A 27,991-nucleotide genomic window follows, 5' to 3' on the forward strand; every position below is an offset into this window, starting at 1 on the left:
CAAACACGCAGGGCCGTACTGAGCGCCACTGCTGCACGGCCGCCTCCGCGAGGAGCGGCTCCAGGGTTGCAGCCGGGCCGCCAGGCGGAGGCGGCAGAGCGCGGCGCTACCGCGTTCTCCTTTCCATAGAGCTCCGCGGCCGGCAGGACCGAGGGGCAGCGCCTTCCCCCGGAAGCGGGGCAGAGCGCGCCGCCCGCCTCGGTACCGCCTCGGTACGCCGCGCCGCGCCCCGCCGCCTCCCTCGCCCCGCCGCCACCGTTCCCCCGCGGCGGGCGCCCGGCAGCGGCACGGCGGCGGCACCGGCGCCAGGAAGTGCGGGGCCGCGGTGCTCCCGCTCTCCGTGGTATGCGAGAGCGCTCCCGCCCGGGGGGCCGACGAGAGGCGGGCGGCGGCGGACGGAGCGCGGAGCGGCGGGGGGCCCCGGCGGCGGGCGGCGGCCGCAGGATGGAGGAAGGTGAGGGGCGGCGGCGCGGGCGTCACCCCCATCCCGACCCCTCCGCCGCCGCGGGGCGGGCCCGGCCGCCTCCGGGTGACGGGGGGAAGGAGGGCGGCGCGGGGCCGGCCCGGCCGGAGCGTTCGGCCGCGGCGTAGCGGCGTAGCGGCGTAGCGGCTCGCGTTTCTCTCCCGCCGGCCCCGGGCGGCGCTGCGAGGAGGTGAAGCCCGCTCCCGCCTCGGGGACGCTCCGTCTCGCCCCTGCGCCGAGCCCAGCCCTCCTCCTTTTCGTTGCCGCGCAGCAACAGCCGCGCTGCGCTCAGCCCTCTTGGCGTCATCCCTCAGCGAGCACCCCGGCCCCCGCCGTCCGCGGGCGCTGCTCGGCTCCGCATCCCCTCCGTTTCCCCGTTCTTATGTTTTACTTTTCGCTCGCTCCGCGTTCGTTTTCCTCCAGGTCTCGCTCGGCCGTCCCCCTTGGTAGGGGGCTGAGATGGCATTTGGCTTTCCTGGGAAAAGCACGGTGAGCGCTGTGAGAAACGCAGGAGGGAAACGCACACCCCGCGCTGTCCCACTGCGTCTCCCGGCTGTCCCCAGCTCGGGGCATCCCAAGTTGGTGGTGATTTCCGTGTGTTCAGAAGTCTTCGGCTCTTTGTGCTCCTGCAGCCGTCCGCTGGCGGGGCCGTGTGAGCTCTTCGTGCACGGAGCACTCTTTGGTAGGAACAGCCCTTCAGGGCACAGTTTGCCACAAGCCGGTTCCGGTGTCCTCGTGTGTGGAGCAGGGCTGTATGCAGATCCCATCATCTTTGCAGACCAATGATCATAGCCTAACTTGCACGCTGAGCCTTGTATAGGAGTCATCGCACGCACCCCTGATTGTTCTTTTGGTCCTTCTCTGAATGCTTCCCACTTCTCTGTTGTTCAATGACAGAACAAGAACTGCAGACAGCAGTCACTTTGCAGGCAATAGACTGATTACTGGTGTGGCACACAGGAGCAAGGAGGCTGCAAGAGATACCCACAACTAAGCAGAGTGTGTTCTCTAGGCAAGAGTTAAAAACATAATGAGAACTTGCAGGGAACTAAAGAGCAATCTTGGATGATAAATTGCTTGCTGAATAGAGAGGTACTAGACAGAGGCTGTGTCATCAGTTCGGACTCCTACATTATTTTTAGTCATCACCTTGTTTGACTTTAATTTCTCCCCATGTAAAGGATTCATAGGAGTAGAAATAACACTGTTCTTGCTGGAGGCAGCTGCAAATGAAACAGAAATTGCATGCTTAGACCTTTTGTTATTACTGGGTTTTTTTCGGGGTATAGGGGTCGATCTACTGAGCATTATTTGCTGACTGAGGTGTAACCATTTCAGAATTAGGATTTTAACTTACTTTTTCTTTAAAAGTTTTCTGTTACTGCTGCTAACCCTGGCCTTCACAGGCATCTTACACTCCCGGTTTGGCTCACTAAGGTGCTAAGAGGAATGTAGGAAATGCACTTTCTTCCTGTGTTTTCACTCCATAGCTTTGCTTGTAACCAGGAAGATAAGGCCAGGCAGTTGGCTTTGCAAGCAGTCTGACTATTCTGGTGATCTAAACACTTTCTCCAGTGTTATCTTGTATGATACAAGTGACTTCATGCTGCAGCGCGCTGTGTTTGCTTTGCTGATTGACTGAATGCACAGCACATGAAGAAGTACCAGTGTGTCTTTTGTTTTGGTTTGACATCATGGTAAATGTGACATTGAATGACTTAAACATGGTTTTGTCTAATGGTTTTCTGATCCATGTTCTGTGGAAGAAGTTAGGTATTTTCTGTTCATTCCATGAAGCATGGTACAATTGAGATCTTGGTCTGTTTAGAATAATTTGCAGTTGTTAGAAAATCCTGTTAGAACACAAATGCAGATACACTGTTTTGGGCAGGCAGCAGTTCAACAGTTTGCTTATATTACTGCCTTGTTTCTATCTTACGATTCTAAGCATTGGGATTTAAAAGCAGACCAGTTTTGATGTGAATATACCAGTAGAGTTATCAGCTTTATTGGGGTTTGGAAGATAGCTGAAAGTGGAACAGCTGTATGAAAGGGAAGAGAGCACTGGTTGGAGTTCTGTTGCCGTTGTTGGGCAGTAGGTCAGTGAGATGGAAATTCTGGAGTGTCGTTACAGTTAAACCTGAATGGAAGTGGCACTGATTTGTCCCAGTGTCCATGCCAACTTACCTGCTCTTGCTCTTTCCTTCCTTTGTGTAACATGTTCACCACGGAATAAAACTGCTCACTTCCAGTTTGAGCTCTGGGCAGTCCCATAGTATGGCCTCCAGAGAAACTGACTGAGTTTTCAAAGGAATAGCATACAGATTGATCTCTGTATTGTTACACTGTTTTAGTTAGGTATGTGAAGTACTTTAGCTGAGACAAAAACACTGGTTTTTGTCAAATATGTTTGCTGTGTGGCTGAACGGTAGCAGTAACTGGCTGTTACCTGCTGCCGCATGGATTTCTCAGGGTGTGATTTTAGGAATACTGCTGCAATAACTTCCTAAAAAATGTCCTCAGGGGCAGCAGACCTGCGACAGAGAAGGAAACAAAACTGCACAGAATCTGACAAAATGGCTCCAGAGGAGAGAAACAAAGAAAACTCTAAGCTGGGAAGATCGCCAAAATGTAAGCTACAGAATTTTTAGCTAAGTTCTGTTTGTTTGTTTGTTTTTTAATTCATTCTTCTTTTACATTTTATGGGAATATATTTCTAGTGCAGTAATTTATAACAGACTTATTCAAAAATCGAATTCAGAACTTTAAAAAAAAACAGGCATTCACATTAGAATTCTTCACTAATGACACGTTATGTATTGCAGAGTAAAATGCTGTTCCTGGGTTGTTTCACTTGAAGGGAGGATGTTACGAATCTGATTGTTGTCTATCTGAGCACATATAAATATTTTAACTGCATCTGGAGTTATCTTTATGTTGAGAAGCTGAAAAGCATGAAATAATCATGCTGAAATAAACACACACACAGAGCACCTACAGCTTCTCAAGGCACAGAACTAAGACCAGGTGTAATTTCAGGCAAACGCTCATCGAGTTACCAAAAGCTTTTAAGCTAAAAGCACATACTGACTTGAGGGAGCTACAGGGAAGGTAGATACTAGTGGAAAGAAACGGGTAAAATTTATTTCCTTCTTTTTACATTAGAAAAGAAGAATTGAGAACAGAATATCTCGATGTTGATGATAGATGTGTTTTCTGTTGATGTGTTTAAGAATTTTACAGTGTTTTGGGTGAAGCCTGGAGTTTTCTCTCTTTACTTGTAATACATTTTCTGTTACTGAAATTCCTTTACAATTGAAGCTTGTTAGAAGGGTGATAAATTTGCAATGCAGTGTGTGGCACTTTATGCAAAAGGCCCATGGGGCAGTGGCAGTAATCAAGAGAGAAAACTGCGGCGAAGGAATAACAAGCCAGTTCTCAATGTATCTGTGCTGATAATTCTGATGCCGGTATATTTACTTGCTCTTCAGAACAAGTCGTACTTAGGGCATGCTCTGTGTTTTTTAAGTCCTCTGGACTATTTTAGCTTTTTCACTGTCCCTTTTCAGATATGTTAATTCAGCGTTTTGCGAAACTTTTCTTTGGCTGTCTTGCGGCAGTCACTAGTGGAATGATGTATGCTGTGTACCTCTCCACATATCATGAACGGAAATTCTGGTTTTCCAGCAGGCAGGTAAAGAAAAAGTTAAACTACTGAAACAAAAGCCAAATTGTGTCCTTGAAATCAAAGCTGATCCGTGCCAGCTTGGAACTGCTCGCTTTCAGAATCCCGTGCCTTTCCACTCGGGCCTCTGTCTTTGAAATAGCTCTTTAAATACTGGTGTTTCTCCTACTCGCAGCAGTTCTGTGTAGTCATATTTTTATCTGATTTTCCTTAATTCATCTTGATTAGTTGAAATAACTTCTCTAAAATTTGGAGGAAAAAAATACGCGCTGGGATAAACTGTGTTTAGTATAAGCTGAACGTCTGGTTGTGTGCCATAAGAACTGTTGTTCAGTGGATTGTGGAAAGTTAAGTGAAATTCAGGTCTGTGACTATAAAGTGATCCTGTGGGTCTCCTACTGACTTACAACATGGATTTCAGTTGCTCTCCTTCCGAGCATGCTTGCTAAGTTATAGAGCGTTATATACTGGATGGAGGAGCTGGGAAGATTAATGTTCTGTGGAATATTTTGGAGATGTACAGTGGAGTCATAACTGTGTGCAGTATTACAAAACCAGTCTATCTAAAAATGTATGGTTTTCTATGAGAAGAGATTGCAGGTGAATATACATCTATCTATTTTTTTTCCTAGGAACTTGAACGAGAAATTACATTTCAGGGTGACAGCGCCATTTATTACTCGTTCTATAAGGAACTGCTAAAGGCTCCTTCCTTTGAAAGAGGTACAAAAAATGTTTATTTTCTTAACCTTGAAAGGTCTTGTTCCCCTTTTGGAGACAAGTACTCTTGTAATTTGTTAGGTTTGAAACTAAAAACTGCACGCTGAGTGAACTTTGGAGAGTGAAATTGATATTATGCCAATACTGTCCCATAGTTATTGTTAGGTTTGCCTATGCTGCATAGTTGATTTTTATCCCTGGAAGACTGATTTTTATTTAATTTTGAAATGTGGGATGGAAGTTCCTGTTTTGTCCCCTGTCAGAAGATAGAACAGTTTCTGTCAAGAACTGATCTGCTCAGTGCTGTCCCTGCCAACCATTCCTAAACCTGACAGCTCTGATGAATAGATGATGATGAAGATTGAGAGAAAGGGGGACAGAAACCTCGGGGGACAAGAAGAAGCTGGTTGCAGTGGTGTCTTTTCCTTTTGTGCATCAGCTCTCTGTCCTGCACTGGCTCTGAAGCTCGCTCCCATCTGTAATCTGTGTCATGGCCTCAAACCAGTGGAAAATTAAATCACTGAAAAGAAGCTTGAACAGTTTTTTGCTATTTTAGTGACTTCAGAAGAGCACCGGGGTTAGCTCAAGGGGAAAGGTGAGAATGCTGGGAGGGAGGAGCGAGCAGCTCTCCCTTGTAGAATTAAGCTATTGAATTAGTTCGATCCTCTTATGAAACTGAATCTGAAGCAATTTGAACTTTATTGGTGTGGTCTTTTTGGTAGCAGTTTCCCAGCTGACTTGTAGCATGTGCCAGTAGTGTACAATAGGGCTTTGGTGTACTTAGCTTCTCATTATCTCTGGAAGGTTTACTGCTGTTGTGGACGGATGGACTGCCTTATTTGTGGGCATTCTGCAGCTGGCTCTGCAAAACTTGTATGTCTGCTTGGTATTTTGGAGGCACACAGTTTACAGAGGTGTGTCATGGCAATGCTGAGCATGGTGTTTTATGCTCTGTAAGAGTGAGGTTGGCTTGCAGAGAAGCAGCTGCAGACCACACACCAGGATATGTTTGGAGCTGGAAACAGTAATCTTGTTTTGCTGTTTCATTGTTGTTGGGGTTATTGTTCTTTTTTTTTTTTTAGTTGGAATATTATTCCCCTTCCCTCCATTGTCCCAAGTAATGACAAGTTATTGTTTTAGTTATAATACCTCTGAGAGTGATGTATCCTACAAGTATGCCAACTTTATCTCAATCCCATAAGAGGTGTATTGTGTTGAGAGATTCGTAGAATTCTCAGAAATGCGGGACTGAGAAGGCCATCATCTCTGACCTCTTTGTGTGTGCAGGTTTAATGCATCCTGCTCATCCCTCATAGATCTTTGTGTCACTTCTGAAGAACATCCTGTGAAGGTGACCTGTAGGACTGCATGATTGTGTTGTTTCTGAATAGACTATGGGTTGTTTTTTTTTTTTTTTTTTTTGGGGGGGGGGGGTGAGAGGGGGCATGGGGACACCTTCTGCTTAAACACTAGTTCAAAAAACAGTAGCAATTTAATTGCAGTATCAGTAGGATGCATTGACATATAAATCAATAATTTCTTCTTCCTTTTAAAATTAGAAATGTTAAATCAGTCAGTAGCTTCAGTGGTCAAAATCTGTTTCCCCCTACCTTTGAGTATACATGCACCCTTTCAAGAACAGCAGTAGTAAGTGATTCCAAGAATAACATATTTTCTTTTGTCTGTAGGTGTGTATGAGTTGACACACAACAATAAGACAGTATCACTGAAGACGATAAATGCATTCCAGCAGATGACCTTGTACCCTGAGTTGATTGCCAGTGTATTATATCAAGCATCTGGTAGTGAAGTATGTGCATTTCTCCTGCTTTCTCTGCTTTCAGTGTGTGCATGGGTGCCTTTCTCTGCTGCATACAGTAAATACATGCAATTTTTGTTGAGTGAATTGAGCTAATCCTACCACCAGCTTCATGTTCTCCTCAGTTCTCATCAGAATTTGGAGTAGGGTTTTTTGGGGGGTTCATATACACTATACTTTTCTGTCTGATATTTCTTTGCTTCTACAAACCACTTAGAAATGTTGAGAATAACTGTGCTACTCATTCAGAATAAAAAGTTAGATCCTTCAGAGTACTGACATTTGGTACCTGTCTCCGTTCCCTGTGGGTAAAAGGGGAATACATTTTTGCATTTTTGTATTTTGTACCTATTGTCTCTCTCTGCTCCACATGGGCTTTGTTCTGCTTATGCTGCATGCTTGTGTCCTGCCTTATACTTGCTCATTTATCATTTATCTCTTTGTTTATTTGTTTGTTTTTCCTATATATATGTACTCTCCTGTATTTAGAACCATTTTTGCTACATCTTTACTTTTCAGAGTTCTTCTCCTGCATGATTTCTTTCAGTAGTCCTATAAACTTATGTCCCACTGCAGTATGGTTTTTTATCCAAATCTGACACATACAATGTTGGTGCTATAAGCACATGCAAAAGTCATAGCAGTAGCAAGCTGAGTTCTGAGTGTGCTGTCAGTCGACACTGCTTTGTCTTCCTGAGCCCCAATAAAAGCATGCTTGGTTCTTTTCTAGAATAGAAGCTGTCTCTTACCTGTTTGTGAAGTATCTAGCACGTCATTAGCAGTATGCAAGCAGTAAATAGCAATAATTTCCAGCTTCAGCTCAGTTGCTGCTATGTCTCTTCATTTTTATTTGTAATTTCAGGAAGTTATTGAACCAGTGTATTTCTACATTGGTATAGTTTTTGGACTGCAGGGAATTTATGTGACTGCATTGTTTGTAACCAGTTGGGTTATGAGTGGGACTTGGCTGGCAGGAATGCTGACTGTAGCATGGTTCATTATTAACAGGTAAGAAAAACATCTTTATACTATGTAGTTTCTTAATAAGGCATTTGAAAATGTTAGAGTGGAATAAAGTGCATTCTATTAAATTTGGTGCTCTCATTGTGAGAGCAAGTTCTTGTCCTGAATACAGAATGTTTCCCAGAGATGCACAGATTCTGATGATGCTTTTATTAATGGAAGGGCCTTCTGCTGTCCAAACCAGCCACGCTGACAATTGGCCTAAGTTTGTGAACATGTGTGAATACATGAATATTTTCACACAGTTCCATTTTGCAAAAACATTCATCAGAAGGTTTGGGTTTTGTTCTGATGAAGAATGAAAACAAATTTCTGAAGTTGCTGAAAATGGAGTTATTGTCTGCGACCAGCTCTAAACATTGTGACCATTATTTTGTTGCTTTGAAGGAAATGACCAAGCACATTTTTTCTGTAAAAAGACTTTGATTGTTTTTTTTTGTTGTTCCTTTTTTTTTAATCTGCTTTTTTGTAGCTTTTCTTTGTGCAACGTAGAATCTTCTTAAATGATTCTGACCTCAAGATTTTTTCATCTTGAATGTTTTGTTTGCAGGAAAGTATCTCTTCCTTTTATGAAGCACCACAGTGACAGGGAACCTCATTTAGGAGATGCCAACAGTTGTGTCTGGTTCCTGCTTTGTCACCAGATAGCTCTGGGACTTTCTGTGAACTTGAGAGCACTTATCATAAAATCATAGAATGGCCTGAGTTGAAAACGACCTCAAAGATCATCTGGTTTCAATCTCCCTGCCATGGGCAGGGTCACCAACCACCAGACCAGGCTGCCAGAGCCGCATCCGGCCTTGACTCCAGCACTTACTAGTTCCAAAAAAAATTGAGGCCCTTTAAAAGATAAGAGCTATGCACAGGACGAGTATTAGAGATATACCTTTAGAGCTGAACTGTTGAGAAGTGTATTTACATCTTTTTGGAATGTGAAGTCATCATGACCAAATCTATGATTAATAGATAAAAATACTGTTCACCAACCTGATGTGAGCAGTGAGAAGGAGGAAAAATGGTGAATAAATCTGTCTCTTTTTTCAACAGCAAGGAATATTAAACACGTAACCAATTGAAAGATCCAGTAGTTTAAAGCTCCAAGTACATCTCTGTGAGATACTTAAGCTGTAAAAATGAAAGGTGACGCTTTCAAATATCTAAATGATGAAGGAGCTTCAGGCTCCTTTTTAGAAGCATAGTAGACGCAGAGAAGACCATGTACCTCCGAAACCAGTGCCTTTGATCACATTTGAAAGTGTCGCTTGTGCTTCTCAGTCACTGTAGCACTCTGTATAACTTTTTCTTACAGCTCTAATTGTGCAGATAGTGTCAGGTCATCCCACAAGAAGACCCCGCTGTTCTATCCCATGCTCCCTGTCCATCTTTAATCTCTTGTTTTCTGGACAGAGTTTTCCCTGTAGACAAAGTATCTGGTGGTGTTGCACTGCTTTGGATTCTAAGTGCCTTGTGCTCTATTGCCTAATCCACTCCTAAAACATCTTGTGTGAGAAATGGAAGTGCTCTTTTCTCTCAGTTTATATTCATGGTAACATGAAAAGCTGCTGTTGTATCCATAGCGAGATCACCATAATGTGACATCTCCTGTGGAGGTGTGGGCAGAAATGGCTGGAGGCCCTGCTTCTTGGCTTCAGTCCTGTAAATTCCACCTCACTAGGAGTTGTGCTTAGTAATGGAGTAAAGATTGGGCCTTCTGTGCTGATATTAGATTTGTGACCTGTATCAGCAGCAAAACTGTATGAGTTTACTTCGAACCTATTACAGGAATAGCTTGCTTGCAAGGCCACGGTGCTAACTAAAAGTAACATTTAGGCTTTCCTTGATACTTTTGTTCCATAAATCTTTAATAATTTTGTTTGTCTGTACTTTATTCTAGGACAGATACAACAAGAATTGATTACTCCATACCATCAAGGGAAAATTGGGCTTTGCCATATTTTGCATGTCAAGTAGCAGCTCTCACAGGCTATTTAAAAAAAAACCTAAATTGTTCTGCAGAGGTAAAAGAAAATTAATTTCTTAATAAAGAATTGGTGATAGAACTGTGCTCTAGAGTAGTTACCTGCAGAAAACAGGTGTTTTGTTTGTTCTTTTCAAAACAGCTGCTTGGATTTCACCTAGGCGTGAAAACGTGTGGGTTTTGCTAAGCAAAAGTGCCCTGCTCTGTTACTCCCCAATGAGGGTTAAGAGAGAACAGTGTGGTAATTAGCTGCACACTGCCTTTTTAAGATGAACAGATGCCAATTTTTTCTCAATATGTAAGCTATTCTGTTGTTTTTCCTGTTGCTGGGAGAAGATGGTGGTAGCTTCCTCTCTCTGACAAAGGCGTTTCTTCCGACTGGCTTTGAATGTTTTTCAGTGTTTCAGTAATGAGTTTTTTTTTCCTGTCTGAGGTGTTAAATAAGTCTGAATTCTGTATCTTAATTATTTCTTTAAAATAGTGAATTTCTGTAATTTCTGGTTTAAAGACCTCTCACTTGCTTAGTGACAGAGATGCATAAATATCAAATTAAAGTTGTTTTTTTTCTCTCTCATTCTTTCACTCTAGAAATTTTGTTACCTTTTGGTGAGTGCTTCAACGTATACCTTCATGATGATGTGGGAGTACAGTCATTACCTCCTGTTTCTCCAGGCCGTGTCTCTTTTTCTGCTTGACAGTTTTGCCCTGGCACAGTCAGAGAAGGTATTAGAACTCATCAGCCTGCCTATAACTGAGGACTGAAATACAGCCTCATACTGCTCCAAAGAGCATACACTGGGTAGTGATTTGAGTGTCTCACAGCCTGGGTCCAGCTGAAGTGCATTTCCTGACCACAGGGGGAATGAAATAGCTGTAAACTTGTTCTAAGGAATCAAGTTTTGGAATTTATAATATCTGCTTATCAATTAGTAAATAACAAAGTGAGTGTCAATAGCAGAGTATGTATTCCTTAGGTTAAATGAACAAATTTTTGTGAGGACAGGTAAAGGACATGTTGACAGTAGTCAGTTCCTTCACCCAAATTGTGTGTTTTCATGCTTTCACCGTGGTTACTGCTACAGCACAGTGCTACAGAATAAAGAGCCCTTGTAAAATATTACTACTACTTTTGGTATTTTTCATATTTCTTGTGGAGCAGTGGTGTGCTTGTTCCTGAGGCTGACCAGGATTGTTGTGGTATGAAATACTTTTCACAGCCAGATTGTACGCTGCTAGCCTCCTGAGCTGGAGGATTGAAATGTATCCATTGATCTCCTGATTAGCAAGGAAATGCAGTGAACTGTCTATCTGCCCTGGGAAGCAGAATGTGTATCCATTGTAATTTTGTCTTTTCTTGTTGACAGGTGCATGAAGTGTACAAAATCTACATGTTTTCTCTCTTCCTGGGGTATTTATTGCAGTTTGAAAATTCGGCCTTTCTAGTGTCACCATTACTTAGTCTTGTAGCAGCTTTAATGCTCTCTAAATACCTTCAGGTAACAAGACTCTCCTCTAACTCTAAATGTAGATTTTATTACTTCAACTGAACTCCAAGTGATACGCCGTTCTTAAACTGTTTTTGCAGATGAATGTGAAGAAAGGTACATTTGTGTCAAGAATGCTGAAAATTATGTACATTTATTTGGTGCTCACAGTAACACTGACGCTAAACTTGTTACTAAAGGTAAGATTCTGCTGTGCAAAGCTATTTTAATTTTATAATCGAAATGGGAAGCAACAGTTATATCTTGGAAATGCTTTTTGAAGCACTGCTTATCATACATGCTTGGAAGCATTCAAGGCCAGGCTGGATGGGGCTTTGAGCAACCTAGTTTAGGAGGAAGTATCCTTGGCTCTAGCAAGGGGCTGGAACTAGATGATCTTAAAGGTCCCTTCCAATCCAAACCATTCTGTGATTCTATGATACTGATCTGAGAGGTAATAGCTTAATTCGTAGCAAATTGAAATACTAAAGACTGAGTAATTTTGTATCTATGTATTTATCTATAAAATATTTTATCTAGCAACCCAAGCAGCTGTTTTTTTGCTTGGGGTTTGGAGCTTTTGGATTGAGATTAAAGCATAGTATTGAAATATTCTTTAAATCACACACTAGCTATTTTATGAATGTGTTTTTTGTTATAACTTGGATCACCTCTACCAATTGGGTTGAAAAGTAAATCAGTATTTTTGTGCATGGAAAAGAGCTAGTAGTCTTAGGGTAGGTTATAATTTTCAATGGGATTTTAACCTGGTCTTGCATTTTGATTAGTAATTTCCTCTTAACCACCTCTGCCTTGTACATAATTAGTGCTTTTTCCTTATGTCTCAAGCTCACCTTGGTTGTATTAATAAACAGTGTCAACTTATCAATTCAGAACATAGTGAACCCTAAAAAATTTTGAGAGAATTCTCATACCTGCTGTTTTCTTGTACCATTCAGATTAGCTAGCTCTAATGTACCTCCAGGAATATAAAACCTGATCTTGAAAAATATGACTTACATTACGTAGACAGTGCACAGAACTTTGGCAGCTCAAAAAATTTATGTGAAGATTACAAATGCTCACAACTTTTGCTAAGCTGCAGTCCTACTGTGTAGTGGAGCCAAACATAGTGTTCTTTGGCTTGCTCGGGGGGTAAATGTATGTCCAGTTTCCATGATCCTTTTCACATTACTCAGTAACCTTCCAACATCTTGTTGACAGCTTTCATTTGCCCTCTCTTTGGGGTACATGTATAAAATGCAGTGTATGATGGTCTCCAGGAAACTCTAAAGATAGATTCATTTAAGTGGAGATTTACAGTACTGTATTGATACCTTAATTGACATACTTAATCTAATTTATTCATTCTAACTCAATCTCAAATAACTGATTTTTCTCTGCCAATCTGTAATCTGAATGAAGTGAGTAGTGAAAACTGCTTCCAACTCTTGATGAGATTTTTCTCTGCTAAATTAATTTTCAGATGTTTGTTCCTCATAAAGAAAACGAGCATCTGCTGAAGTTTCTTGAGATAAAACTTGGCTTAAACACAACTAAGTAAGTTTTTTTTTTTTTTTTTTTGCACCTTATAAGATATTCGAACTTCTGAAGCTACTCTGAGAAGTATAAAATTTCAGTGGCTTGTCTGTATTTATAGAGGAATTAGAGAAACTTTACCTTTTTCATTTGGTTTTACAAACGAGTTTTAAGAGATGCATGTATAGAATTTACTTAAAGTCTGGAGGTTTCTGAACCACTTCTGTCTTTTTCATCCCCTGGGGGTGAAAGCTTTACATAGATTTTTTTACTTCATGTTGAAGAGCAAAAACATTTTGTACCCCATCTAATGTTTCTAATGAGACTTGGAAGCAGAGATAATAGGGTCAGGGTAGTGGTCCTGATTTCTCATAGCTGGAAAACAGGGCTCTGAAGGGAGTAATTACCACCTCAAAACACTGATGTTTATTTTTTAGTTTTCTAAGAAAAACCACCTGAAACACCCTGTTTGTTTTAGAAGAAATTAAGACAAGGGACAACTTAAAAGTCAGAGGAAATTGTGATTCTAAGAAAAACAGTTTGCATCTATAAAAGAGTTGAATGTTAGTCTGTGAGAAGAAGAAATCACGGATACAGATTTTCTGGAAAACTTCAAGTGTAATGTTGGTAAGGATTAGAAACAGCTCTTGGAACCAAGCCAGCAATTGCTTGGAGTTGATACTCTCTCCTGTAAGCTGCATCTGTCTCTTACAAAACTACTCCAAGTCATTTCAGGAGAAGAACTGGAAAATGACATTACACAACTGAAAATGTTGTGGCATTTTTGGAAGACAAGATGTTAAGAGTTTAACTAAGATGCACTATTTAACACACATATATGAATGCTCTTAAATGTTTTGAACAAAAATTTAAGACTGCTTCTGGTTAGGATTTGGGTTATTTCAGCTACCAGGTATTACAGATATATTTATTTCCCTGGCAATTTGCTACATGTTATTTTCCAGGCTGTGCAACCCTTCATTGAAGGTGGTGATTGAAACAAACTGGTTGCAACTACCCCTGGGAAGTTGTGTAACTAAATGCTGGAATTGTGGCTTGCAGCATGAAAACTTCAAGATCTGTCTCTTAAGGCTTTGAATGCGTTCTGCTGTTAATCCTAAAACTGGTTCTGTCTCACTGAAAGCGGTAGAATTCTCTTGTCTTCACTTGAGGGTAAAAGAAGAGGGGGAGGAAAGCAAAAGAGAATAAAGACAAGAATGCTTTCATTATATGATGTGCCACATCAATTCCAGTTGAGAATATGCATTAATAGTACTTCTTGGCAGAATATATTGTCTTTTTGCTCATTAACTGAGAAAGAGGAGTGATCAAGTGGGGTCAGCTACAGAATTAGAATTTCAGCATTGTGGATTCCATTCTTGGCGATGCTTTGGGCTTGTATGTGATCTCAGATGACCACTTTCCCTTTGGAAAGAGGACAAGCATACCTTCTTCCATCAATATCTCTAGAATCTTAATCCACTGTGACAACAAAGTTCTTTGTGGTCCTTATAACTGAGTTATACAGGAGGCTGGGTTTTGTGACATAGAAGAATCACAGTCTGGCCTCTTCGGATCACAGACTTTTTTTTTTGGAAGATAAGCTTTTGACAGTTACTATAAAGAGTACTTGTAAAGCAGTTTCAAGTTATAGAATATCACTTTTCAAAGATGAATTTCAAATAGTTTCCTATGACATGAGTAAATGAAAATGTGCTTGGTTGTGTACTATTTTTTTCTCTTCCTAAACTATGTGGCATTGTTATTGGTTTTTAATGGGATGTTTTTGCCTTACTAGGAATTTTACAATGAATTGGCTCCTTTGTCAAGAATCTCTTCAGGCACCCTCCCAAGACTTTTTTTTGCGGCTAACACAGTCATCGCTGTTGCCTTTCTATATTTTAGTATTAATTATCTGCCTTTTTTCTGTAACTCAGGTCATTTTTAGGAGAATTTGGTAAGTAACTTATTTTTATTGGAATATAAGAGGTTAGAGATAAGAGCTTCTTGGATATAAAAGTGAATAGCCAATTGTGTAACTGGCTCAGCCTAAGTGAGGACCCATTGCACCATTGAGCTTGCAAGGCTATGGGCAGCAGTGGAAAGCCCTAAGGCTTCTGCAGAAAGTTTTTTAGCAAAGAGCTTCCTGAGCATCCCTCTAGTGAGGGTAGGGAATTGTCTCTGGTTTTACTTGCTCATTTTGTTTTGTTTTCCACAAGACAAACTCCTGCAGAGATCTGGCTTTCGATTTTGTCACATGTTTATGTCTCTTACCATTGTGAGAAAGGTATTTTGTCTGTTTTCCCTTTCCAACAGCAGAGTCCCTGGATTGTTGCTGGAGGATTTGTCTTTTTTTTTCCTTTGGTTCTGTGGGTGTTTTTTTTTTTTTTTCTCCAAGTTTTCGTTTTGCAAAAAATGAGAAGGGTGGAGTTGAGAGGATTTTAATGCTTCCATGTAGTTTATTTATTTATTATGCTTACTGTGACCAAGTTCATAAGTCTTTGCTGCTTGGAACAAAGCTGAAGTAGCACAGACTCAATTATTTGTAGTTTCACAGTGATTTACAGTTCCCTTGAGAGAAGGGGTACTGGAGCTGTCCGTGTGCAGACTCAGAATGCAAGGCTGTGTACGTGCTAGCATCATTTATCCTGGAAGCTGAATGGTTGGGAAATTACATCTCCCTGGTAGCAGATAAATGGTATAACTGCTGAGGTATTAGGGCAAATTTCTCACTTTCGTGCAGCAAAAATCAATAGCTTTTTTTTTTCTTTTTCTTTTTTCAAGGACTAAGACTTTCAATAGATACAGGTTATACTGGTGTAAGTGAAAATGTATGTCATGTTGGAGGTGAAATGATAAATTCAAAACAATGAAGCAGACTGTTGTGATCTTTGCTAGTGTCTCTATTAGCTATGTACTGCTTTGTGAACTTCATTATATCCTACGGGTTTTGAAGAAGAGTTTAAAATAAACTTTCTCCCTCCTCACAGTAAAAACTTTCTGATTTTGAAGCAGTTAATTACTTGTTACAACTTTGTAACTGGTATCACTTAATGGTAGAAGAAAATGTGTTTCACACGCCTCGCTATCGTGTTTGCGGAAAAACATTCATTGTAAGATTTTGGTTGTGATTGTTTTTTTATTTGCAATTTAGTACTGAAAGTTCTAGTAGTGTGACAAACAACTGGTTTTGTAGTCTTATTTTGTGATAAAATGTGTATGTATAGTAATATGGGCTCTGTAATTTTTCAACAACTTAATGACATGAAAGAACTTAGAACACGCATACAGAGTGCTTCATCTAAATGTTTATGGAGTTTGCATGCTCTTGAATTAGGTTGGCTCTTGTTGCTGAAGCACCATAAATAGAATTTATGGTCATGGATGGTGATCCTGTTGTATTAATTCACAGCCATTGGTCTGAAGAGGTTGCAGTCTAATACAAGGTACCTATAGATCACTGACAAAGATCAAAAACCAAATAAGCAGTGCAAACAATAGTATGTGATATGACACAGAATGATCTCAGTGTACTGCTTACCTAGTGGTCATAAAAGTATTTTTGTTGACACCTTTGCCTGGGATAATGTCTGAATTAAGTGATGTCTCATTTTCTCCAACTGCAGTGGTGAACCACTGAAAGAGACAGTTAAACTTGAGGATGGTCGAATTGGAGAGAGGCCAGAAATAGTTTATCATGTAATTCACACAATTTTACTTGGTTCTCTAGCGATGTGTTTGGAAGGGTAAGTCTTGTTTTGCTGTATCTCTTTTGAAAGCAACAGAGATTTCCTAACTGGATGTGATAGGCTATTTGCCCCTTTCAAATTTATCTACAACTCAAAAGTCTTTTCAGAAATGTATCTGGCATACAGTGGTACTAGTTGGTAGGGGAGGTAGCAAAGAGAATCTTCACTATAAATTGGGTGGAGAAGTATGATGAATCGTGCTTGGTCTCTTCAATGCATTTTGTAAGCTTTAATGCAGCCAAAAGCCAAGAAATTAATTAGAGAATATTGAATCTCTCTCCTTGTGGTATTTAAGCATAGAAGTGCTCTGTCATTCTTTGAATATTATGTTCTTGTGAGATCTTGTGTAGTGTTTGAATGGGTAGTGTATGTTACTGAATGTTCTTCAAGGTATGGAACATTTGTCAACCATCTTATTGTATCAAGAAAAGCACTGAATAAACCTTTGTCTCACATGTTAAGCAGCAGTGAAACAATTATCAAAGATAGTGTTGAGTATTAGTTCTTTAATCTTCAGGAGCTTATGTTTGGATAACCTTTTTGTTCCAGTGTAGCTCTCAGCCAGATCAGCTGGAAAGTGGCAGTCATGTTTATACCTTTACATTTATCATCCTAATATCTGAATATGCATAAATTATTAAAGTGAGCAAAGTGTTGTGTTGTCAAGTAGCTGTCTTGACTTGTCTATCTTCAAGAGGCAGATAAAAACAGCAAATAGTAAATTGTTTATGAAATACTTTCCTTTCCTTCCCTTCCTTCAGGAGATCCCTTATAATACAGCATCTGTGCAACTTCGCTGAATGTCCTTGTCTTTGGCTGGAAAACTGTAACAGCCAAGTGACTTTACTAGTCTTGTTTGTTGTTTCTTTCGTTCTCCCCTGAACTCTGTGAAGGATTTTGTTATCTTTGACCTGGGATCATACCTCTACATCTTACAGCAAATGATCAGGTGTCTGCTCTCCTGCTAGAGATTTCCTTGGTTTTGCCCTCCAATGCCATCAAATTAGATCTAATTGCTTGCATATCCAGTCTTGTTTGAAAAAAAATACGATGACATGTGCAAAGTGCCAACCAAGTTCTTGCAATATTTTTCAGAATGAAATATCTGTGGACTCCGTATGTTTGCATGCTTGCTGCATTTGGTGTGTGCTCTCCTGAACTTTGGATGACACTTTTCAAGTGGCTGAGACTGAAAGCTGTGCATCCGATACTACTGGTGAGCTGCTGTTGCCAATGTCTTGGAAATTACAGCTCACTGTCATATCACTTTTCCAACAACAATTACGTAAGACTTAAAGAAAGACCCACTAAAAGAACATGCAGTTCTGTAAGCAGTAGATCTTACATAGTCTACTTTTTCTTGTCTTGCATTCCTAACAGCATGTTTTCCCATGTTCTCTGGTACCTGGTGATAAAGCAGAGCCTTTTCCTCACAAGGAGCAGAACAATCTTTATCTCTGTTTCTCAGATATATTTGATTTCTTTTAATAGATCTTTGAGACCTCAAGCTCTCTGTCATATTTAGTTGAGTCTGGCCAAGAAGGTCAAATGTTCTGCAGGAAAACTGCACAAGAAAAAGTATAGGCATGCAGACAAGCATTGGCATAAGCCTTGTTTCACTAGGAAATTTGGCTAAAATGTGGTAGTTAGGTGTATTTAGTAGATGAGAGTGAAACACATTCCTGAGAAATAGTAGCTGCAGTTACTGTGTGTAAGATGTGTTCTGGTGTAACCATTTCAGAAAAGTGCTGTAACTAAAGATGAGCTTGTGATGTCCTGCAAACAGCTCCTCCACTTCCAACTCTAGCTTTATTCATAGTGGAATGAGAGTGGCTTTGGGCACCTTTCTACATTTGTTTTATTAATGAAATGAGGATGGGGTGTTACTCTACCCTAATTTCAAGATACTAAGAAGAATAAATATTTAAAACTTGGAGTTATATATGGCGCTTGTGCAAATGCCATTTAATGTTGCATCATAAATGTTGACAGTGTCCTTCCAGTAAAAAATAAAAATATATTCACGTGCATATTAAACATACTGATTTATATGCTACATGCTACATGCTATATAGACCTGCTTTTTCATGTAGTAGTTGTGTTAACAGATGAGAATGCCTTGTGTATGCTCTTTACCAAGTGTTTTCTGTACTCTGTGAGCTAGTCTCCTTTTGCAAAGTGGAGGGGATATGCCAGCTAGAATGATGGTGTGCTGGAGAATGAATTTGTTTTTTGCCTGTCATTATTGTCAATCTGAATGAAAGCATCATTAAGATCAGAGGTTTGAAATGCTTGTTTCAGACTTTTTTTTTTCATTTTTCAAATTATTGCATTGTATTTGTATCTGAGAGGTATTTACTTTTCTTCATTCATTCTTAGATGAGCAGTAATTAACGGTCCCTAATATTGGTGGTAAATATAGCATGGCTCAAATCAGTTATTTGGTGCCAAGTTAGACAATTTTTTTTGGCAGAAAGCTTTTTCCTGGTAGAAAATTGCAGTGATTCACCTGCAGTGACTCTTAAGTTTCAGGCATAAATGTAGCCTACTGCTATACAAACAGCATCAGCATAGTTGAGGTGGAGAATGGAGAACAATCCATAATCCTTTTCTTCTAACATCTGTTTTCTAGGCTCTCATTCTGAGTATGGCAGTTCCCACAATAATTGGATTCAGCTTGTGGAAAGAGGTAAGCAACATGCTGTTCTGTGTTTTGTTTTGTCTGTAGGCAGCATATGAGTCAAAACACCAAGCAAATATAATGTCAAGGTGAAATGAAAGCTGACATCCTCTGAAAATGTGCTGGCTTTTTTTTACTTTGTTTTGTTTTTTAAACAAAGCTGTTTAAATTTTTCAGTATGAGGTGTTTAACAGTTCAGTTTGGTAACAGTGACTTACTGTAATTAAGAAGCATTTGAATTTAAATGAAGACATTATTACATTCAGCTTTTATGCTTTGAATATGTGAACTGACTCAACAAAGAAAATATTGCCAAATAAACACTTGGAATACTGAAAAGCACTTTGTGTGTCTATCTTCTTTGTAGAAGAGAGGTTACACGGCAGTAAAATTCTGGAAGGTCATAGGCAAATAACGTGTTTGAGAAGCTGTCAGATTATAATGGAGTTAAACCCTTACCCCAATACAGGGAGAAAAAATCTACAGATGTGTCCTTGTTCAAATGAAGTATTTGGTTCTTTACTTCTAGTCACATTGCCTGACAGACTGGCACGCAGGGAGAAGAATATCTGGAAAATTATTTTAAAAATTTCTACAAGTTTGAAAAAAGTAGAAAATATATCCCTTAACTCTCTACAGTACTCTGTACTGACAGATTCAGAAGAGTTATTCTGAATAGCTTTATAGGAATTCAGATATTTTTTACAAGGCATTGAAATATGAATCTTCACTAACTGTACAAATTCTGTAATACCCGTCTCTAACAGACAATTTGTTTGCAGCATAATCCAACTCGTTATGTGCTTCTATCAGAGTAACAGATAATCCTCCTGAGGGGGGGAAAGAAAAGCTCAAGGTGCTCAAAATTATGCCATCAGTTACAATAGAGAAAACTTAGTGGCGAAAGAATTCATTTACAGATTACTTGTTAATAATAGCAGTGTGGGGGTTTGGACTCTAGAGGGCTTCATCCCTCGGCAATCCCACTTCTGCTTTTAAGCAATAGCGAACATTTGCTCTCCGGGTTCTCAACTCACCCTTGCACTTGGAAAGTTTGATTATTAGGATGAGGGTAGTGCAAATGCCCTGAGACTTGTACTATGTTACTCTGCCTTTGAAGAGATGAGTGTACAGCTCGGCATCTTTCTGCTTGGCTGCCCTTCTGTCTCAGCCAGGCACAGTCTCTCATCACCTGCATTTTTCTACAGGCTCTGAGTGAACACTGAAGGTGGTTCTCTTTGGGGGTGGAGTGGTGTTTTTTCTCTCTCTCTCTCTTCCTGTTTCTGGGATGGTGCAGGTATACGTATAACAGCTACAACTCTCATGTTAACATAGGACAGCTGTTCTTGTGCTATCCTAATTTGTCTGTCTGCAGACCGGTAATGGGGTGGAATTTCCTCAGCGAAAAGCAGGTTCCCATTTCCAGGTGTCTTATCCACTATGGCTGTCCCTTTAGTCTGGCGTAGTTGTAATCAAATAACGTTTCCATCAGTTTTTCCCTAGGATAATGACAGAGCTTTCAGAACTACAAGAATTCTATGATCCTGATACAGTAGAGCTTATGACGTGGATAAAGTAAGTATGAATTTCTGCGCTTCTGTTTTAATTCTTTGCCAGGGTACTTCTATCTCAGTATTTTGTGGAGCTACCTACATTAATCTGAGCTTTTCCTTGCCAAGTCATTACATGATGTAGAGGGAAATGGGAAGATAAATGATTATTTTAGGCTTGGTATTCCTCCCATGCAAAGTAGCAGGAGTTTATCATTGATTACAAGAGAAGATCCTGAAATATGCAGTCAACTTACGTTTAGTATCATTACTAGATGTGATTTCCAAAGAAAGATGTGCATCCATTACATCCTGATTCTTTACATGCTGACTTTTCAGTGGGTTAGAGGATTCGTATAGATTATAATGCCACAAGGGAGAGAAACAATGGAAGTAGGATGTACAGAAGCCAGTGAAACAAATGCCTGATGTAAAGATTTTAAAGACTTCAGTCAGGAAACATGGAGTGCAATGTGGGGTTCAAACTTCCCCTTTGAGCAGAAGGCAGCAATGGATCTTATCTGGCTGGCTAGGTAGGGCATAACAAATGCTGAGCTTAGAGCAAGGATATCTTCACAGATATATTTTTATCTTCACCAAAAGTTTCAGAACTAGATTCTGGCCTTATTCAATTTAATTTGGAACTGTGTCATTAGTAACTGCACTTCTGTGAAAATGAGGTCCCCTGTGTTCAAATAACTTACTTACCTTTAAATGCATTTTTAAAAGAATATTATTTTCTGTATTTATGGTGTCTTTAATGTCAACCTGTTCATCTTCAGAAAAGACAAGGCTGGTAATTATGGTGTTCCAGCCAATTTCTTCTTTCTGTTAATAGTAGTGTATGTTGTTTGTCACTGCTGCAGCTTTTGAAGGCAGCAAGTGGAATAATGCCAAGTACCTAATGGCTTTTACATTAGTCTGCATATATTACACTTCAAGTACATAATTAATCATGGGGAATTGCACTGAGATTCACTCAGCTAAGAGCAATTTGACTACCCTTATTTGTAGCAGCTGTTCATATTTTTAATGAAAAGGATTTTTAGTGCTTATGCTTAGATATCCATATTGGAATTTTAATTGAACGTCATTATTATAAGTATACTTTCTTATGATTTTCTCCCTGATAAAATGAATTTGCTTGAATTTTTTCTGTGGGAAAAGTTGCTGGAGATCTGTAATAAAGTGTGACAATGGTTGTTTTCTTTCACTAGCACTGCAATATGAATGATCAAAAGATGAAATAAAATTCTAGAAACAATTACTGTAGATGTTATTCTGTATGACAGTATTTACTCAGAAATGATGAAATACACTGTCCTACAAATCAAATGAGCATAACCACAAGTCTTTCGCTTACAAGATAACATCATGCTGTTTCGCTGCCTACCTGCCCTCCATCTCAAGCTTGCTTTGTCACGAGACAGCAACACTCAGAAAAGCAATAGTTTGATCCATTCTGGGACCACTCTGAGTGGTGCTTCATGAATAACAAGGAGGGGAGGATGGCCACCAGCTCTTAACCCTCAGGGGAGACCTTCCTTGCAAACTCCTCATTGCTGCAAGTCTGTGCTTTTCCTAGTAGGGAAACCAATGCTACCAGAGTGTTAATGCCAATTGTAATTAAACCCCCAAAGATCATAGAATCATTTGAGTTGGAAGGGATTCTTAAAGATGATGTAGTTTAACTCCCTGCAATGAACAGGGTCACCTGCAGCTTGATGAAGTTGCTCAGAGCACCATCCAGCCCGACCTTGGATGTCTCCAAGGACGGGGCATCCCCCACCTCACTGGGCAGGCAGCTTATTCCAGGGCCTCACCACCCTTATTCTAAAGTACTTCTTCCTTGTGTCCAATCTAAATGTCCCCTCCATTTCCCCTTGTCCTATCACAGCAGACCCTGCTAAAAAGTCTGTCCCCCTCTTTGTGGGTATCATCATGCACGCCAATTCTTGCCATAGCATCTGCAAAGATTTGTACAGTTATTAAAAGTATCATCTTGAGAAATGCGTCCTGCACTCAGACATGTATGTTGATGTTGCTTTTGCAGAAGACAAGCTCCTGTGGCTGCTGTGTTTGCAGGCAGCCCACAATTAATGGGTGTGATTAAGCTTTGTACAGGATGGATGGTGTCAAGCTTGCCTTTATATAATGATGATGATCTTCTAAAAAGAAATGAAAATGTGAGTATCCAATTCCATAAATGCGTATGTATTACCAGTGATTTATAGACTGTTCCATCCTGTAAGACTCAAGTGCCTGATCGAGATGTATGGGAGCACTGTAGACGTTAACACTTCAAAGAGAATGACCTTGTGATATTCCTCATGCTGTACTCATTTGCATTGCTCTTCCATGTTCCCAGTTCTTTTTCCCCCAAATGTTCACATTCTAAGGTGAAAAAAGAGCATGAAGCATCATAAAGAAAGGTAACGCTGTTACATAATCAGTAAGCCCAAGAACAAGATTCCTTACTGAGCAGTATGACAATATTGAGTTTTAGGCAGGCTGTCATTTCTGAGTGATTCTGAGCAGTTTTTATTCTATACATTTTGCTGGGGGGAAAGTCACAAAGCAGAATGGACATACCCTGTCTCTGACTGGCCAAGAAATCAAAATTGCTACTCAGCCTCAGTTCTCACTCTGAATACTTCAGGATTACGGAAGGCAAATGTAAGTCTCTAGCAGGATGTTTGGCTTGGAAAACAACTGATAGGAGCTGCTTTCCTCTTATATAATGGGGGAAAAAAAACCAAAAATATTAGAAGAAATGGGATAGTCCAGCAAATAGGGAGGGGAATATTGTCTATGCTGTAATCTGGACAAAATTGAATATTCTTTCTGAAAACTTTTCAGGCCAGTGTAAGTATGTAAAATGTGAACTTACTCCAGCAGAGACAAATGCTTCCTATTCAGCTCCCCATTACCTCACCTGCTTTAGAAATTTCAAAAATAGATGTTTTATAGCTTGGCATCTACATATAATGCATGTATAACTTATGAAAGATAAGTCATCCTTTGCTCACCACCATTTTCATGGTTTTAAATTTCCACTGATTTTTACCATGCATTAAAATGTGTTCTTAATTTATAGATCTATCAGATATATTCAAAGAGGTCAGCAGAGGATATTTATAAGATTCTCACATCTTACAAAGCCAATTTTTTGATCATTGAAGATTCAATTTGCAATGAAGTGGGACCAGTAAGAGGATGTAGAGTTAAAGATCTATTGGATATTGCCAATGGTCATGTAAGTAACAGCAAGACAAAAGTGAGTGTCTGAATGCATAAAGAACTCATTTTAAAGGAAACATTCTTGTAGTGTTGATCTTATTTTTCTAATTATAATGTGTAGACAAAGACTCATGAGACTTAACAGCGATCCATTCAGTTTTGAGTCATCTGTTTCTTACATAACTGCAATCTTACCTCATACTATTCCTTACCTGTCCTAATTCCTTCTAATACATTAATATCGAGCAGCGCTGCTTTTATGCCAGGCATTAAATACCACTTAAGTAACTTCTAAATTGGACTATAAATTTTTGTTGCCCAGTATCTTATTTCTGACCCTGGCTAAGAGCGTAAGCCTTTACGATTTGTACAGGGCAAGACAGAAATGTTCTCCAGCAGCACGATGCTAAAGGACTTTCTCAGTGAGAGAAACTATCTTTGTGTTCTGGGAGACATTGAAGGATTTATTTATTTATATTTCTGCATGAATTTGTCTTACCACTTTTTTTTTTTTTCTTTTTTTTTTTAAATCCCTGCAAACTTCTGCAGTTGGAAAAGGTAGGGAGGTGATGTATGAGTTCATAAGTCTGTTTTAGATGGTAAAACAAATTGTAAGGGGATATAATTAAATATCTGTAGTGTAAGTGAAACGTACAGAATGCAGAAATAAATGAATGTACAGAATTGCATTCTGCAGTCATTTATCTTCAGTATTTTAATCGATCCTCTTCTTTCCTGACAGGTGGTTTGTGAGGAAGGTGACAGTTATGCCTATTCAAAATATGGACGATTTTGTCATGAAATCAAAATGAACTATTCTCCATATGTGAATTATTTCACTCGAGTATACTGGAATAGATCCTACTTTGTGTATAGGATCAACACTGTGATATCCTTCCAGTCGTGACAAAGCATGCAAGCTTTTTTTTGAGGATTGACTGTGATGGAATTCAGCTGGAAAAATTCCTTTTGATTAAGAAAATTATTTTTACAGATACACGTGGGTGCAGCGTACTGACCAGTTTTTTGGGTTTGTTTTTTTTCCACCAAACTGGAACTGTTTGAACTCTACAGACCAACTGTTACAGATGCCTTCTTTGAAGGAGCCAGGAAAATTTGACAATTTTACAGTCTCCACAAGAAAGTGTGACAGTCTTCCATGTTCTTGCATTTGTCTTCCCACTGTAAACCATCTTAATCTTCATTTAACAGATATTTCTAACTTCAGTGTTAGAGAGCTGATGTGGATAGACTTTGGAAAAAGTTATGTTGAAGAGCTCATTTAAGTCACATAGTTTCCATTTTCTAGTAAGAAATAAGTGGTGTATCCTAAGTCATCAAGTGTTTGGGTTTGTTTAATATTTCTAATATGTTTTCTTTGGTTACTGTGGTTTTTTATTCTTCCTGATTTCCACTATAAACACTGCTTTGTTTATTGAACACGTTCATACATGTTATGTGTAGGTAAAGTATTTGTATAAATCAAATAAGGAAGATGTTATTTAAACAGTGCCATAGACTGAGGCACTGATCTCTGCATTGTTGGAGACGTGTTGGAGGAAGTGCTTGGACTTGGACGTAGCTGTAGGAGTTGACAAAGTCAGATTTTCAGTTTGGAAAGAGCTTGACTTCAGGATTCTTCCATGCTTACATATGTATGCATCTGAGCATACGTGTGTTTTAGCAGCCATCAGAATGGGCCAGTATACAACACTATGCTGTACTTCAGACAGGTGTAGCATGATGACTAGGTTTGCTGCTGAGACTGCTGCTCTTCACTCCTGTGTGCAAGCTGGTGTGTGCGTGTGTGTGTGTGTGGCAAGGGATGGGTGATGGTCATTTCATTCAACTAATTATTTTGTGATAGATTAAGGTAGTCAGAACTAATTTTAAACACTATTATCACCATCATTAATCAGTAGTGGCACAGTAGTTCATAGCTTTTTATACATTAATTATGCAGCTGTGCTGGGAACTTTGAAAACATGGGGAAACATTCTGTAGTCCTGATTCCCTCCAAAATTTGCCTTCATTATATGGCCCCATTTGTCTCTGCAACTTCCTTGAATTTTCTGTTCATCCTGTTTTGTTGCTAGCTGAGGTTCATTCTCTCTTTCAAGAGAATGAATGATGCTTTAATTCCAGCTCTGGGCCTAATCCTGGTGTTGTGAATGGAAAACTCAACAAAAGGTAATCAGAACTTGGCTGATGTAGGTGCAGCTGGACAGAATGCCAGGACTTCAGTTCTGGCAGAGAGTCCTCATCACCAAGAGTTATGCAGTTATGGATTCTTGTAGCACCTGGCCCAGAGACCAGTCTGTCAGGCATGTGGGAATGGTTCTTTGGGATGCAGATGTCTTTAAAGAAACATCTGGCTTAATAGAATGAACCTTCAACTGAACAACCATTCTGTAAATGAAAGCTGCAAAACTACCCTACTACATTTGCTGATTAAAATGCAAATTCAGAGGGATTGACTCTGAAATTGTTAGGAACTGCAACGTGTTGATGTGTATGCATGATTCCTATCTGCTGTATGCAGATATGTTGCTTACTTTACACTGAAAAATAGTGCTGATGTTTCTAAACATCTGTTATCACTATTGGAGTGATTTAAAAGAGAAAAGCTTTACTGTTGTAAATGTCAACGAGTCCGTAATCTGTTTTTTTCTTTTAATCTGGTTATATTTTTACGTCTGTGAGTTTAGACCAAGTATTAAAATTATTCATTGTATTTAAAACCAGTGCTTAGATAAACCCATCAAAAATACCCGATTCGATCATTGGGAGAAGCATTTATCAGCGTAACTGGGTTATATGTTGGAAGTAAATATCCTTTCTAGGGATGCAGTCATTGTGCTCAGGATAGCGTGCATGTCTCTCTGGCCAAAAGCAGCCTGTTTATTTGCTTATGCACAAGTGTGTATGTTTTGCTGCACTGTTACAGTTTCAGACTTTTCAATTACAGTATCAAGATAAGCTTGTGAACTAACTTGGGTTATGGCAGGCAATCAGGAACCCTGTATGTGCTATGGAATTAATAACTGAAAGTAAGTGTAGAGTTCTGTGTACAACTTAAATTTGTTTGAATCACTGTCTGGAATTACATGTCTACGTGTCAGTGATCTGCTCTCTTGTGGCTGATTGTTCATGAGCACTATTTCATACCAGCAATAAGGCATACCAGGTACCACATTTCAGGGTTACAATTGCACTTGGGTGGATGAAGCTGCTCAACTTATGGCTTCTTGCCTTATAATGCCACACCAAGGTGCAGCGTATCAACTATCCTGGACTGCCTGTTGTGTTTTACAGCGACGCTGTGTGCATGTGTGACCACATGGAGTGTAGTTTGAATACTTACATGTAGAGCACATATGTTAAGAGAAACACAAATGAGGCCAACCGTACATCTAAGGAAATTACATATGTTGTAGCACATTGGCCTTCATACATGTTTGGATGAACATGTTGAACTTTATTTGAACTGTGACATAGTTACTATTAGTTTTGTCATAAAGATGTATTCTTGATACTTCAATCGATTCTGTATAAAGAGAATCATTTAAGATTTTTACCTTGCTTTTTATATTAGAGAAGATTGTGTTGCAGCATCATTGGCGCAGCAGCCTTAAGTAACAGAGAAGGAGCCTTTTGCTGGGGGAAACATCACTGTTGTCCCGGTCAGAAGGCATGGAAGATTCATATCTTGTGAAGAAAATGATATTCTTGAATTTCTTATCCAGTTATGGATTAGCAAAAATACTGTTGTATGCTCTAGTGTCCACCTTCTGTGGGAAAAGATGGAAACAGTAAGTTCTGTGACATCCCTCGGAAGGACAACCATGGGGCATAACCACACCTGACTGGTGCACACAACCCAAGCTCGGTTTTCAACCCAGGTCGTGGGTTTCAGTTCCTCAGAGGTTTGGGGGAATGTTTTGCAAATTTTGATCTGTTTTGCTGTAGATGTTGCAATTCAGTTGAAATATGTGCCTTGCGAGCTTTTATTAAACAAACAAACAACTCCACTGGTGTTTCTTTCCTGTGCCTCTAATTCC

At 39.8% G+C, this 27,991-nt stretch overlaps 1 protein-coding gene across 2 annotated transcripts; it reads left to right on the forward strand.

Moving 5' to 3' along the window:
• Positions 1–330: 330 nt before the first annotated feature.
• On the forward strand, positions 331–27,961 carry DPY19L4 (dpy-19 like 4). Of its 2 annotated transcripts, none has more exons than XM_052704068.1 (19): positions 331–454; positions 2,987–3,094; positions 4,033–4,157; positions 4,781–4,871; positions 6,557–6,678; positions 7,550–7,695; positions 9,605–9,728; positions 10,277–10,411; positions 11,053–11,184; positions 11,274–11,372; positions 12,659–12,732; positions 14,510–14,668; positions 16,338–16,457; positions 17,556–17,676; positions 19,093–19,149; positions 20,633–20,715; positions 22,744–22,876; positions 23,788–23,946; positions 24,673–27,961. In XM_052704068.1, exons 1-19 carry the CDS (start codon positions 346–348, stop codon positions 24,835–24,837), a joined length of 2,262 nt encoding a protein of 753 aa, XP_052560028.1. In that variant the 5' UTR covers positions 331–345; the 3' UTR covers positions 24,838–27,961. The 2 variants fall into 2 exon arrangements, with proteins under 2 accessions (XP_052560028.1, XP_052560027.1); XM_052704067.1 differs by lacking the exon at positions 331–454 and adding an exon at positions 908–1,145.
• The last annotated feature ends 30 nt before the right edge of the window (positions 27,962–27,991 follow it).

Source organism: Tympanuchus pallidicinctus, unplaced genomic scaffold (assembly GCF_026119805.1).
Source record: "Tympanuchus pallidicinctus isolate F22 unplaced genomic scaffold, pur_lepc_1.0 scaffold5, whole genome shotgun sequence".
NCBI classification, from domain to species: Eukaryota; Metazoa; Chordata; class Aves; order Galliformes; family Phasianidae; genus Tympanuchus; species Tympanuchus pallidicinctus.

Bases quoted from the DNA above. Each gene is read 5' to 3' on its own strand.
- DPY19L4 (XM_052704067.1), top strand. From the start codon at position 923: ATGGCATTTGGCTTTCCTGGGAAAAGCACGGTGAGCGCTGTGAGAAAC. The intron at 6,679-7,549 runs GTATGTGCATTT...TTGTAATTTCAG, and splicing joins ATCAAGCATCTGGTAGTGAA to GAAGTTATTGAACCAGTGTA. The intron at 14,669-16,337 runs GTAAGTAACTTA...CTCCAACTGCAG, and splicing joins GTCATTTTTAGGAGAATTTG to TGGTGAACCACTGAAAGAGA.